Source organism: Halichoerus grypus, chromosome 10 (assembly GCF_964656455.1).
Source record: "Halichoerus grypus chromosome 10, mHalGry1.hap1.1, whole genome shotgun sequence".
Taxonomy (NCBI): Eukaryota; Metazoa; Chordata; class Mammalia; order Carnivora; family Phocidae; genus Halichoerus; species Halichoerus grypus.
The window spans coordinates 729,031-743,433 of NC_135721.1; the positions used below are offsets into that span (position 1 = coordinate 729,031).

Genomic DNA, 14,403 nt, shown 5'->3' on the forward strand with positions numbered 1-14,403 from the left:
TGGTTGTGGAACTCTGACGCGTCAGCCGGAGCTCCTGGAGGCTGTTCTGTTGAGAGACGGATCGCAATGATGTGTAGCCAGCAGCCTCGTCACTTGCCCCGTGTTGCTGCTGATGTCCTGGCACCACCTGGCTGAGTCCTTGGGACCTGCATGGTGAGCTCAGCTGGGCACACGGGTCAGCATTCCTGTAAAGGTGCTCACGGTTCCCATGGGGAGTCAGACGTGGCCTGCCACCTGAGCCATGTGAGCTCTGCCTCCCAGGCTTCCCACGTGGCAGGGACATTGAATTCTCTATCCATTCAGTATAAATGTCTATTTTGCTTTTATTTGGTTCTTTATAATCTACAAGAGTTAAAACTCTAGTATCCTAAAAAATTTAATTATAGTGGTCATAATCTCTCCCAAAATTCAAGCAGTTTCCTCTGGTGAAGCCACAGCGAAGGCAAACTCGCTCTTGCCTGCTCAACCCTCGATCCTACAATAGGTCATTGCTGGTGGGAGCCAGCCACACACTAGAGCAGGGAACGAGCCTGGGACCCGTCCATCCCGTGTCCTCTGCAGCTGCAGCTCTGTCCTCACACCCCATCCGTGTCTGTATCTGGAACCGTCAGTCCCGTGTCCTCTGCAGCTGCAGCCCTGACCTCACGCCCCATCCGTGTCTGTATCTGGAACCGTCAGTCCCGTGTCCTGTGCAGCTGCAGCTCTGTCCTCACACCCCATCCGTGTCTGTATCTGGAACCGTCAGTCCATCCAGCGTCCTCTGCATCTGCAGCCCTGACCTCACACCCCATCCGTGTCTGTATCTGGAACCATCAGTCCCGTGTCCTCTGCAGCTGCAGCTCTGTCTTCACGCCCCATCCATGGTCTGTATCTGGAACCGTCAGTCCCGTGTCCTCTGCAGCTCTGACCTCATGCCCCATCCATGTCTGTATCTGGAACCATCAGTCCTGTGTCCTCTGCAGCTGCAGCCCTGTCCTCACACCCCATCCGTGTCTGTATCTGGAACCGTCTGTCCATCCAGCGTCCTCTGCATCTGCAGCCCTGACCTCATACCCCATTCGTGTCTGTATCTGGAATCATCAGTCCCGTGTCCTCTGCAGCTGCAGCCCTGACCTCATACCCCATCCATGTCTGTATCTGGAACCGTCAGTCCCGTGTCCTCTGCAGCTGCAGCTCTGTCCTCACGCCCCATCCGTGTCTGTATCTGGAACCATCAGTCCATGTCCTTGGGAGTTGTGGAGGGTGCAGGGAATTAGGGAGGTGTTGACTCTGCTCTCGAGTCAATGTTAAGCCAGTATGGAGAGCCCAGGGGGAGACGCTGAGAGGCAGACTGGGTGCTGGCCTGGGGCAGCACTGTGCAGTTGGCAGCTGGTCGAAAGCAAGAAAGAAGCGTGGTTGTCAGACACAAGCGAGCACCGCTGTTGGAGCAAAGGAGGACCGTGTGCATTTCCCCCGAGTTCTTGGGGCTATGCACTTCGCCATGCACACAGGAACGTGGCGTTCAGTGGGAATGTGAGGTCCTCACAGATTTTATATAGATGGGAGAGGGATGCCACAGGGGTGTATCAGCGGGTGCCCCATGCGTCACACAGCGACGGGGCAGGATTGGAGGCAGGGAAGGCTGGCTGCCGAGCTCCGCGTAGCTCAGCACACATTTCTGTCTGCAGTGAGCAAGGCTGGTGGAAAGTCAGAAATCTGGATTTTTAATGCAATGCCTTGGCTTTTCTCACACAAAACAGATTTGTAGAGGTGCCAGGGTGGCTCTGTCGGTTAAGCTTCTGACTCTTGGTTTTAGTTCAGGTCATGATTTTGGGGTCCTGAGATCGAGTCCCGCATCGGGCTTTGTACTGCGGGTGGAGTCTGCTTGAGATTCTCTCTCTCCCTCTGCCCTCCCCGACTCCTCCTTTCTCTCTTCTTCCCCTCTCACAATAAACAAACAGATTTACAGATCAGAGTCCGCTTCCCCTTGCCAGTTGGGTGGCCCCACCAAATGGGATTCATTGCCCTACAGGGAGCTGCTGCAGGTGACCATGGCTCCCCAGCAGGGGGCCTCGTTCAGAGGGGCGGGTGGAGGTGACTGAGAAGAGAAACCCTTAGCTCAGAGTGGTGACTGGCTGACTGCAGGTGAGGTGCGGGCATTTCCTGGCCCTGGACCTCTGCTCCTGGCCCGATCACAAGGTGTTTGTTTTTAAATACCACTGTCCACAAATCTATACGTTTCATCTTTGTGTTTTCTACTAAAGCACTTTGCAGTGCCAACATAGTCAGAAAATGTCAAACAGATAAGTAATTTGAAGATTAAGAACAGAAAATCAGGACTAGTGTTTAAAAAATTAGCCGATGTGATGCTAGTGCTGGAAAGGACAGGGTAGAGTCCCCAGGACCCGCGCTAACAGTCCCCTGTGCCCTGTGGACGCAGGCTCTGGACCCCGGTGCTGCAGCCTCCGGTCAGGTGGCCTGTCGTCCGCCGTCTGCCCCATTTCCTGTGTGAGGCCGGATTGGTGGCGGGGGAGGCCACAGGGCCCCAGAGCAAGGCAGGTGTTGGCGGCTCTCCTATAACCGCCCACTCCGTGTGCGGGGTGGGTGTGGGGTCCTGAGTGCCTTCCTGGTGCTTCAGGAAACGGCAGGCGCTCTAGTCCAGGGCTGCCCGTGCTCTGTCTGAGTGAACGTCTCTGCTTGTTCGCAGGGTCCCCAGGGCCAGCCAGCGACCACGGCAGCCGGGCCTGCTCTCCACTGTTTGACAGCGGCTTGCATTTGAACGGCAACCCCACCAGCACAGTAAGCGCGGCTTCTCTTCCTCTAACTTAGCGGGGGTATCGGTCAGCACAGACGCCCCAAGATGGAGAGGTCACGCACGGTGACAGATGCAGAGGACAGACGTAGGACAGGATGGGGGAGGCCTCGGCACCACATTGTAGTACGTTGTACTCGTGATTCGTTATATCTCAGCAAGCAGGTGGGCATGCTCAGCTCTGAGGCAGATCTCACAGTCCTGCTCTGATTTGCCCGAAGGCTGACCTTGTTTTCAGGACACCTCTGTCAGGCTCCTTTGACAGGGACGCTACACAGGGTTTGTTCCCGAATCAGTAGAAGCCCCCCAAGCAAACACGATACTGTGTACTTGCAGTGAGTGTTCATCATGCTCCCAAGTCCCCTCCCCGCCCGGAGAACTGCGCAGCTGGGCCAGAGCAGGGCAGTGGCCTGGCCGCGGGGCCTCCCCCCACAGGGGCCCAACCCCAATCCCCACACAGAGGGCCTGCTGCAGCCTCCTTCCAGGATGCAGGCTCCTCGTCCACGGGCATCAGTGGATGCAAATCAGAATCCCGTAAACAGTCTGAGAATGTTTTATCGGAAATCATACCCAGTTGCACTCCTAACACCACCGGATGCTGGGCCTGCAGTGGGACCTGAGAACAAGGTCTGTGTTCAGACATAACATTCTGAAAATAGCATTGTTTTTCGTTTTAACTTTTTAATGTAGCTCTTGATATTTAAAGATTGCATTTAGCATCTTTGTGAGCTGTGAAGCAAAATACACAAAAGGCCACAAACTCAACTCAGATCAATAATTAGAATATTGTCGCTAGCTTTTTAATCTATGTGTCACATCTCTGTACCATTTTCTGGCCCACCCAGAAAGAAACAGCATCCTGAATCTTGTGTTGTCATCCCTTTAATAGAAAATAGCTTTATCTGTGTGTGTGTGTATATATATGTATATGTTTTTGTCTGTGTATATGTATATACGTGTATCCCTAAAAAGGTGCCATTTCATTTTGAGCCTTATAAAATTTTACTCTATTATAACATTCTGGGATTTACACTTTTAATTACTGTTATGTTTTTAAGATCCACAAATGTTGTGGCATATGGGTCTAGTGTTTTGTTTGCTCGTTGCTATGTGATGTTAATTCTCTGAATATACTGCAATTTATTTATCGATTATTGATCCGCAATGGACATTTGACTTGTTCTGTGGGCTTTTCTCAGTGTGTTGTTGAAATCGGGCTGCCACAGGCAGAGGTCGAGTATGCCAGTGTTTGGTTTCCAAAGTAACGCCTCCTTCTCTCCACACGCGTGCATGCGTGCACCTGCTCCCCCTCCCAGCAGCACTGGGGAGTCCCTGCTGGCCCGCGGCTCCCGCACTGCTAGGTATCTTTTGGGGCTTAATGCTTTGAAATACAGTGTGTGTAAAATGGCTGTTTCTCTGAGGATTTATTTTCATTTCTGCCATCACAGAGGAGGTCTGTTTGCTTCCTCCTCTGTGTTTACCTTTGGTTTCTCGTCATCGGTGAAATGCTGTCCAGCGTGCTTGCATGTGGACATGAGGTTGTCTGTCTTTCCCTTTCTGACCCATCAGGATTCTTCACATATGCTTGGAGCTAATACTCTGCTGATTGTCGGTCACAAACCTCTCACAGTTTACAGCTAGTGTTTTGTTGTACTTACACTATTTTCTGGTAAATAGAAGTTAATTTCAGCACAGCTAAACACATCCACGTCTTCCTGCGTGGGTTTAGAATCTGGTTCAGGGAAACTTTTCTTATCCTTTGTTCATAAAAGATAACTTGCTTGTATTTTTTCTAAATATTTTCTTGTTTGCTTTTCACTTCATGTCTCTAAAGCATATGAGATTTATTTTTGTAAAACGTGAAAAATAGGGATCAGATTCATTTTCTTGTGTAATGACTTGTCGTGACCTGTTCCTCAGGGGCCGTGGTGCCACCTGGATCCTCAGCCACGTGTCCTGGCCGCAGGTTTACCACTGAGCCCCGCTTATACTCTCTTTGTCAGTGTCAAAGCCAGTACCACATTAATCGCTACGTGTTTATAATGCATTTTTATCTGCAGGCCAAAGCCTTACCTCCTTTTAATTCACTCTGTTGTTCCCATCCTCTCTCTCCCTGTTTTTCTTGGGAATTTTTAAAACCTCTGATCAGATTCCACAGAAGTCTTCGGATTTTTATTGTAACTGTATGAAATGTAGATCTATAGCGGGGGTCATCTTTCCTATTGCTGAAAGAATCTTAGGTCTTCTTTAATATTTTTCAATCGGGTTTATTTTTTTTCCTTTTTGATAAATTTCAACAGAAGATTGTTCATTTTACCACATTTTGGCTCCATGGATCCACATACCACAGTTTCTACTCATTTTTGTTCCCTTATTCCTTTCATTTTATTTGCATTTTTGTGCTTTCTTATTTCTTACGCTCCAATCTGACAGTCTGTGCCCCTTGGTGGAGTGTGTGGTGATGACTGATGTGTATTCTAGCTTGTTTCTGATCACGGACTTTGAATTTTTATTGGTCCCTTTTTCCTATACTCCTTCTCTTCTTCTTGATCTTTATATTCTTTTGGTTAAGTTTTTCATGTGTCTTTTTTCTAAAATTCTCCTTTGCATGTTTGAAATGTATATACTTCATTTGCATTTATTTAGAGCTTGCCCTTGGTTTTTTGCCGTATATCTACTTTGTTTGCAACATAGAAACATATGTCTTTCACTCCTTCTGGAAGGATGCAAGGACCTTATAACTCTGTCCTTGTAACTTCCCTGCTGCTGTCACGTGTGTGAGCCCACTCTCACCCCACACAAGTCATGAGTTCTAGGGTCGCTCCACATGGAGAAGTTTGCGGCCTCCTGTCCTCATCAGGACTCCTGCATTTGATGCTCTTACAGAATCAGCATCCTTTCTCCTCAAGGACTCTGACTGGAAGTCAAGGCCTGTGGGTGGCCAGTCTGTTTCAAGTTATTTTAAAATGGGTTATTTTCTCTAAACTTGAGCCTATTTCCACTGTCTGTGGTTTCTAGTGGCAATGCCAGGAAGTTTTCTCTTCACGTGGCTGAGGGTCTGGGGGCATTTGCTCAGACAGCTTCCAACGTGGTGACCGGATACGGCCTCTTCTTTGTCTCTGACATCTCATGTTTGCTGAGGCTGCGTCCTCGGCCTTCATCAGGGCACACGGCACCCTGCGGGCCTCCCTCCGGCCCCCACCCTGGAACTCGGAATCCGTGCGTGCTCGAGCACCTCCTTCTGTCAGTCAGAGCCCTTACTTCTCCACATTTCCTTTTGTTTCTCATTCGGCTACTTTCTAGGAAATTTCCTAAGATTTTTATTTCATTGCTTTTTTCACCTTTGTACAGTACCCTGGTTGAACTGCCTGCTGAGGGCTGTTTTTTTAAAACCATCAAGGATCACGTTAATGTGATTCCTCTTAAATGAGAGAGTTGCACAGAGCATGGGACACATGCCCAGGAGTCACTCAGGAAAGGTGACGCAGTCCGTGGGAGGTGGGGTGCGCACTTGAGAAAGGAGCAGACGGGTTGGGGAGAGCCTACCCACTGTCTCCCCAGCACCTCTCTCTCACGGCCTCGAGCCATCTCTGTTCTTGGGCTCAGTGGACACGATCCTTACACTGGCGTGGGCACAGTGCCCAGCGCGAGGTGCTGTGAATGCATGTCCTCAGCCATCTTCCTCATCCGTGTCACAAAAGGGGGAAAGAGGGATGCACAGCTTATCAATCTCTCTAACTAGTCAAACAGTTTACCTTCAAAACAAAATGTCAGAGTTGTTCAAAACACAGTCCAGAGAATCTGAATCTCAGAGAGTCAGAAAATCGTCATTTTTTAAAAGATATCAAGACTCAAAATCCTATAAAAATTTTAAAGACCATCTACTTGGTTCTCCAGATGGAAACACTAATCATCCCATTAATAATCCAGCAGCTGGCTTGCTCCACATTCTTAGCTGTTGGGCTTTTTCTCTTCTAAATGCTATTTAGCACTGCAGTCATCCTTTGCACTCAACAGTGGATTATGTCAAACACAGCGAAGTGGTCATGCATCTGTGGGTCAGAGAATAAACAGGCTCTGCCCTGCACTTTGTTTTATGGAAAAAGTGAGTTGGAATCATTCTTAGACTCTCAGGATTTAGACCATTTCTAATGGTGACATTTTCAGAATTGCTCAGATCACTTTCATTCTCCCAGAACTGAACCCAACTGAGCAAGAGACAGAGTTCAGAGCAGCTCTGTAATCACAGGATCCCTCAGGGCTGGGTTTCCGGCTCTTAAAACCTATGCCGCTGACCCCGCTGCATCTGCAGCCTCTCTGTGCAGACGTGGCTGAGCCTCGTGGAATGCGCATTCTCCTGTCCGCCATCACTGGACGGGTTTCCTGTGCTGCCTTGTTTATTCTGAACTAACCTTTTAATCACCCCTTCCCCTTCCCAGACGTGACATTTTCTCCCCACCCCCTCCCATAAGACGAGGGTTAGCCCTTGGGTGTGCCTCACACAGTTTAAAATTCTGACCTCATCTATTTGCTACACTATTTCTCTATCAGAAATCCTCACTGAATGTTTACAACAAAGAAAGTCCCATTCACGTCATATCATCTATTGAGGTGATTTCTCCTCTGTCCCCTTGACCTCCCACTTACAAGCCCCCCTGGCTCCCTACATACCTGGTTGGTGCTCACGCAGGCCTTCAGGGAGGGCACAGAGTGGACCACTCCTTGACTTTCATGTCAGGAAGGTTTCCATTGTCTTGAGTTGAGAGTGGGTGCTTTCACTGTGTGTTCTCACTCGGGTTCTTGGGCGCCCACCGGATCCTGAGACACCAGACCCTTGCCTGTCTCCTGCTGCACCTGTGGCAGAGGCAGAATAACACTGCTCTGAGTACTTCCCCTCGTAAGAAAACCTTACCAAAAATGAATAAGGAGCTGCAATTAAAGAAAAAATACCTCATAGTAAATACCTGGTTTTCCAAGTTACAAATTTCAAAACAAAAACAAAACAAAACAAAAACCCAGAAAACTCAAAAAGACTGAGGTCATTTCAAAGAACTGAATGATTCAAGAAATGTATAGGAAAAATGTATCAAAACACAAAATAAAATTTTACAGAAATTATATGAGAACAGATAAAAACTAGTAAATAATTGTGAAAAAGAAAAAGCAGACATAATAAAAAAAATAATTAAACCAATAAAACAATTTAACAAATATTAAATACATAAACAAGGAATGAAGTTTTCTGGATGAAAGAACAGCTGGGCTTCCAGGCAGAGATACTGAGTGAATGATAGTTAACTGTTTAATTGAAGGATGAGGCACATACAGGGAAGTACACAATTCGGAAGCAACAGCTCAAGAAATTTAAAACACCCTGGTCAACCTGTAGCCCATCACAGGTTCTCAAAGCTACCCCTCCCCTGACAAGGAAAAATCATCACCACTTTGACCTCAGTCAACATAGACTAATTTAAAAATTTTTGAATTTCAGATTGATGGAATCATATACTTTGTTTGATTTGTTGCCAAAAATCAATCTTATACTCAACTAGAGAAATCGTAGATCACTTATGAAAAATGACAATTTTATTGACAGCTGATTTCTCAACAGTAACAGAGGAAGACATATAACAGTCCAGTTTCAAAACTACGGAGACAGAAATAACTATTGATATATCTTTGTGTTCCTCATAAAGCCATCTCTCTAGAACAAGGTAGAAACACAGACGTGGTCATATTAAGAGAATTTGAAAGACTGTGTCACCAGAGAGTTTCACTAACAGATTTTCTAAGGAACATATTTCAGGAAGAGAAATTAAAGTGATCTCAGAAGGGCAGTTGGAGATTAAAAGAGGCAAATATGTATGTGAATCTACACAAACATAGTCTGTGGAAAGTACTAGCAGCTGAAGAGAGCAGAGATACAGACTAGTGAACACAGTGTGTATTACTCAGAGTCAGAGGACTGGATTGAATGTGTGGAAGTCTCTCTGTTGTTAAACTGCTTCACAAATTGTAAAACTACCAGTAAAATTAAAGATCAGACGAGAAAGAGCAAATTGCAAAAAACTCTTAGTTAAAAATGCACAAAGAAAAAAATAATAGAAAAATAAGGTAACAAAAGAGCCAAAGTAAGAAGCTCAATATGAATACAAATATAGTAGTAATAAAATATGTATAAATAGGCTAAGTTTACTACTTAAGAGCCACAGATGATTTCAACCTTTAAGAAGATTGAAATTATATCAGAAATCTTTTCCAATCACAGTGATATGAAACTAGAAATCCACTACAAGGAGAAAACTGAAAAATTCACAAATATGTAGAGATTAAAACACATGCTGCTGAGCAACTAATGGGTCAGTGAAGAAATCAAAATAGAAATCCAAAAATATCGTTAGACAAATGAAAATAGAAATGCAACATGCCAAAGTATATGGGATGCAGCCAAAGTAATCCTTAGAGGGACATTGATAGCGATGAATACCTGCATTAGGAGAAAAGAGAGAGCTCAAATAAACAACCCAACATTATAACTCTAGGAACTAGAAACAGAAGAACAGACAAAGCCCAAAGCTGGTAGAAGGAAGGAAATAACAAAGAGCAGGGTGGATATAAATGAAATAAGAACTAAACAGACAATAGATCAGTGAAACCAAGAGCTAGTTTTTTGAAAAGATAAACAAAATAGACAAAATTTTACCTATACGCACCATGAAAAAAGAGAGGGGACTCAAAAGAAGAAATGACTGATATTACAGAAATACAAAGAATCACAAGACCACTGTGAACAATAACATGCCAACAATCAGAGGACCCAGCCGAAATGGATACATTCCCAGAAATATATGACTAACTGGAACTGAATCATGAAGAAAGGGAATATTTGAACAGACCCTTTACTGGTGAGGTGACTGAATCAGTAAGCAGAAACTCCCAACAGAGAAAAGTCCAGGACCAGATCACTTCAACAGTGAATTCTATCAAACATTTAAAGAATTAACACCAATCTTCTCAAATCCTCCTAAAAAATTGAAGAGGAGGGGAGAATTCCAAACTTACTCTGGGAGGTCAGCATCAAACTAACTCCAAAATCAGGCAAGAAAAGAAATTACAGGCCAATATTCCTGATGAACATCGGTGCAAAGATCCTCAAGAAAATATTCGCAGACTGAATTCAACAGTACAGTACAAGGATCGTACACCTTGGTCAAGGGTATTTGTCCCAAGGATGCACAGAGGTTTCACTATCCATAGTTCAGTCACTGTGCTACCCTGCATTAACAAAACAAAGGACAGAAATCATACCATCATCTCAATAGGTGCAGAAAAATGTCATTCATAAAATTCAACATCTCTTCATGATGAAAATGCTCAACAGACTGTGTACAGAGGGAATGTACCTCAACGCAGTAAAGCCCACCATATATGATAAGTCCACAGCTAGCAGCGTACTCGGTGGTGAGAAGCTGAAAGGTTTTCATCGAAGGTCAGATGCAGGACAAGGATGCCACCCTTCCTGGTCCTATTCAGCATAGGACTCAAAGTCCCAGCCAGAGGAATTAGGCAAGAATAGGAAATAATAAGGCATCGAGATTGGAAAGGAAGAAGTGAAACTGTCTTTATTTGCAGTGACATGGTATTATATAAAGAAAACCCTAAAAACTCTATCAAAAACTGTTAGAAGTAATAAATTGAGCAAATTTGCAGATATACAAATATACAAATACACAAAAATCAATTGTATTTCTGTACACTAATAACAACTATCAAAGTGAAAATTTAAGAAAATCCCATTTGAAATTGCATGAAAAAGAATGAAATACCTAGGGATAAATTTAACCAAGGAGTTGAAAGACCTGTATACTGAAAACTATAAGACATAAATGAAAGAAACTGAAGAAGGCACAAATAAATGAAAAGATAACTTACGATCATGGATTGCAAGAATTAATATCATTGAAATGTCCATACTACCCAAAGCAATCTCCAGATTCAGTGCACTCCCTATCAAAATTCCTATAGCATTTTTCACAGAAATAGAACAATCCTGAAATTTGTATGAAGCCAAGAAAAAACAAGAAAAGCCAGAGCAATCTTGAAAAGAACAAAGCTGAAGGCATCATGCTCCGTGATTTCAAACTATATTACAAAGTTATAGTAATCAAAACGATCTGGTATTGGCATAAAAACAGACACATAGATCAGTGAGCCCAGAAATAAACCTATGCTTACGTGGTCAATTAGTTTATTACAAAAGAGCTGAGAATATACAATGGAAAAAAGAGAGGCTCTTCAATAATGGTATTTGGAAAGCTGGGCAGTTACTTGCAAAAGAATGAAATTGGACCACTTTCTTACACCATACACAAAAATGAACTCAAAATGGATGAAAGACTTGGATGTAAGACCCCAAACCATAAACTTCTAGAAGAAAATGTAGGGTATAAGTGCCTTGATATATTAGTCTTGATGATGATTTTTGAAATTTGACCCCAAATGCAAAGACAACAAAAGCAAAAATAAACAAGTGGAACATCACACAAAAAGGCTTCTGCACAGGGGCACCTGGGTGGCTCAGTCGGTTAAGTGGCCAACTCTGGATTTCTACTCAGGTCATGATCTCAGGGTTGTGAAATTGAGCCCCACAGCAGGCTCTGTGCTCAGCAGGGAGTCTGCTTGAGATTCTTTCCCTCTGTTCCTCCCCCACACTCCCTTTCTAAGAAAAAAAAACACAGTGAGGTATCATCTCACACCTGTCAGAATGACTAGAATCAACAACACAAGAAACAACAGGTGTTGGGATGATGTGGAGAAAGGGGAACCTCGTGCACTCCCAGTGGGAATGCAAACTGGTGCAGCCACTCTGGAGAACAGTATGGAGGTTCCTCAAGACGTTAAAAATAGAACCATCATATGGCCCCACAATTCCATTTCTGGGAATATATCCAAAGGCAATGAAATCACTGTCTGCGAGAGATCCCTGTATTCCCATGTTCACTGCAGCCTATTCACAAGCACCAAGATAGGAAGCACCCTCAGTGTCTACTGATGGATGCATGGAGCAAGAATATAGGTGCACCTACATCTACATCTATAATGGAATCATGTATGGCCTTAGGAAAATGGGAAATCCTACCATTTGTGACAGCTTGGATGGACCTTGATGGGATCATACTAAGTGGAGTGAATCAGAGAAAGACAAATACTCTATGATTTTACCGATATGTAGAATCTAAAAAAAAAAGAGAGAAACATCCTCCTAGAAACAGTGACAGATTAGTGGCTGCCAGAGGTAGGCTGGGAGGAGGGGAACTAGGTGGACGTGGTCAGAAAGGAATAGTAATTGTGATGATAACCGCAATGACAGCCACGATTTACAGAGCAGGTTTTCTATGGCAGGAATCCTCCTAAATGCTGTGTATTTATCGTGATTACCTGCTTTGTGCAGAAAGGGGTAAACATGGCACACAAGGTGTTAATTCATTTACCAAGGAAACGCAGCTAGTGCATGCCTGAGTCAGAATTTGAACCACTGCATGCTCTGGGCCTAGAACTCTGCCTTCTGTAATGAACAGCTTTGTAGCGTTTACTGTGTACTCAGTATGCTTGAGCACCTCCTCTCTATTCATGCAGTCCTCATCACCCCGTTCAGGCAAGCCCTTGATTACTGCCATTTTACAGGTGAGGAACTGATTCTCGGGAAATTAGTAGCTCGCCAAGGGGTATAAATGGTGCCAGGGTGTAGACCAGAGTGTGGACCAGGCAGGCTGGCTGCAGAGGCTGAGAGAAGAGACTGGGTGATTTAGCATTAGGAAAATACTTTTTCCGTCAGTCAGCCATTCATCTGTTAAACAACCATGATTGAATATTCACGTATATAAGTGTATTTTCTAGTCCCTGGGGATTGTGGTAGCCAACAACCTCAAAGATGCCCACGGCCCGATCTCTGGAGCCCGTGAAAGCGTATGTTACTACCATGCAGAAGGGACCTTGCAGGTGTGTCTGAGATCCGAGATGGGGAGGGGATCCTGGGCTGCCACGTGGCCGTGTACTCGCTGGTCCCTGTGCGAGAGGGGGTGTGGGACAGCGAGGACCAGACTCGCCACCGGCGACCCTGAGGACCAGCCCTGCTCACACCCTCAGAGTCCTGCCCTCCCGCAGTGATAAGCAGTGTTTGTGTCGTTTAAGCCACTGAGCTCAGGGCTAACTTGTTGCATGGCAGTTAGGACGCTGACGCTGAAGTCAGAATGGAGCCACATTTTTACACAACTGCGGCAAGACTCAGAAGCTCTCATATCCCTGTTTGAGATGGGTTTGTTTTTCCCCGTTATTATTAGTTCACAAAATGTTGGCTTTTCCCCTTGTAAATCAGAAATGACTGTCTCTTAGAACTTTCTTCATCCTTCATTGATCTTTGTCACACGGACCCAAGCTGTGTCTAACAAGCTTTATGCAAGACGTGGCTTCGTCACATTGATGCGTGGCTGCATTGGTTACGGGATTATGCTGGGGCGCTGGCTCTCCTTCGAAGCCCGCAAGCCTACTTAATATCATATTTTTCTAGAAATAATATTTTCCCATCCCCCTCTCCTTTTCATCATGTGCTTCAGTATTTTATTGATCCTTATCTTAAGTAGATTGGGTAATGGTGGCAAGCCCGCTGGCTTCCAAACACCCATGAAGAGTAGGAAGAGTCAGGTCCTGTTTTTTCTCCATTATTCATGTTTCATAAGAGATTTTTCATCTTATGATAATAACGATTTCAGTTTGAAGAATATGGCAACAATCTGTTGTCAGTAAAATTCATTTGCTTTTAATAATTGTATTGTGATATTTAAAAATTTATACAGTGTAAGTAATTTAGATAGCTGTCTTCACAAAATTAATGAATTTATATTTTAGAATAACAGACTAAATGTTTCCACTCAAAATATGTCAAATTTAAATAGAAAAATTATTTACATATTTCTTATGAAATGCTAAGACCATACTGTGTGGCACTTGCTGTTCGTTCCTGAGGTGTATGTCTTAATTTAGCTGTGGAAAACAATTTCAGAATAAACCTTTTCCCTCAATAATAATTAATATTTGATGGCTACTTGTGCCTTTAAGAGTTGCTCCTTGGAGAGAAAACAAATGAGAAATATTATTTCAGGGGGAAACCCACTGGATTAAAACAGCCACCCCACTGTGGAGACAGCCAAGCAGCTGGGGAGAAGCTGCCTCCGTTTGCTGGGGCTCTTCTCCTGAAGCGCATGTGGAGCTGGTTCCCAGCAGCAGGGGTGGCCTCACCAGGGAGCCACTGCGGGCTCCTTTCTGCATGCGCCACGGGCTCGCGAGGCCTGCTGGGGGGTGCCTGGCCTCAGGGCACTCCGGCGGGGAGGGTCAGGGCTGAGGCACACAGTGCCCATTTTCTGGACACGCGGTGCTCTCAAAGTAAATGAGGACAGGAACGGCAGGAAGAGCTGAAGCTGTTAAGAAACTATCCTAATTCTGGGTCTATTTAAAGAGAATTAGGCAAGCCCCCACCGTGTGGGGCCCATGGCCCTTCTTCTCTGCCCCAGAGGGAAGAGCTGCCCACGACAGTTGACCGGTGAAAAGCAGAAGCA

The 14,403-nt window shown here is 44.9% G+C and overlaps 1 protein-coding gene across 6 annotated transcripts in view; it reads left to right on the forward strand.

Annotated features, from left to right (window-relative positions):
• SNTG2 (syntrophin gamma 2) overlaps nt 1–14,403 on the forward strand; it is a 218,882-nt gene that overhangs the window by 88,448 nt on the left and 116,031 nt on the right. For 5 of the 6 annotated variants that reach the window (XM_078055883.1, XM_078055884.1, XM_078055886.1 and 2 more), the window contains one exon: nt 2,687–2,778. The exons of the other annotated variant lie outside the window; for it this stretch is intronic. In XM_078055883.1, the coding sequence (XP_077912009.1) occupies nt 2,687–2,778 (92 nt within the window). The remainder of the gene's footprint in view (nt 1–2,686; nt 2,779–14,403) is intronic. 6 annotated transcript variants of the gene reach the window in all.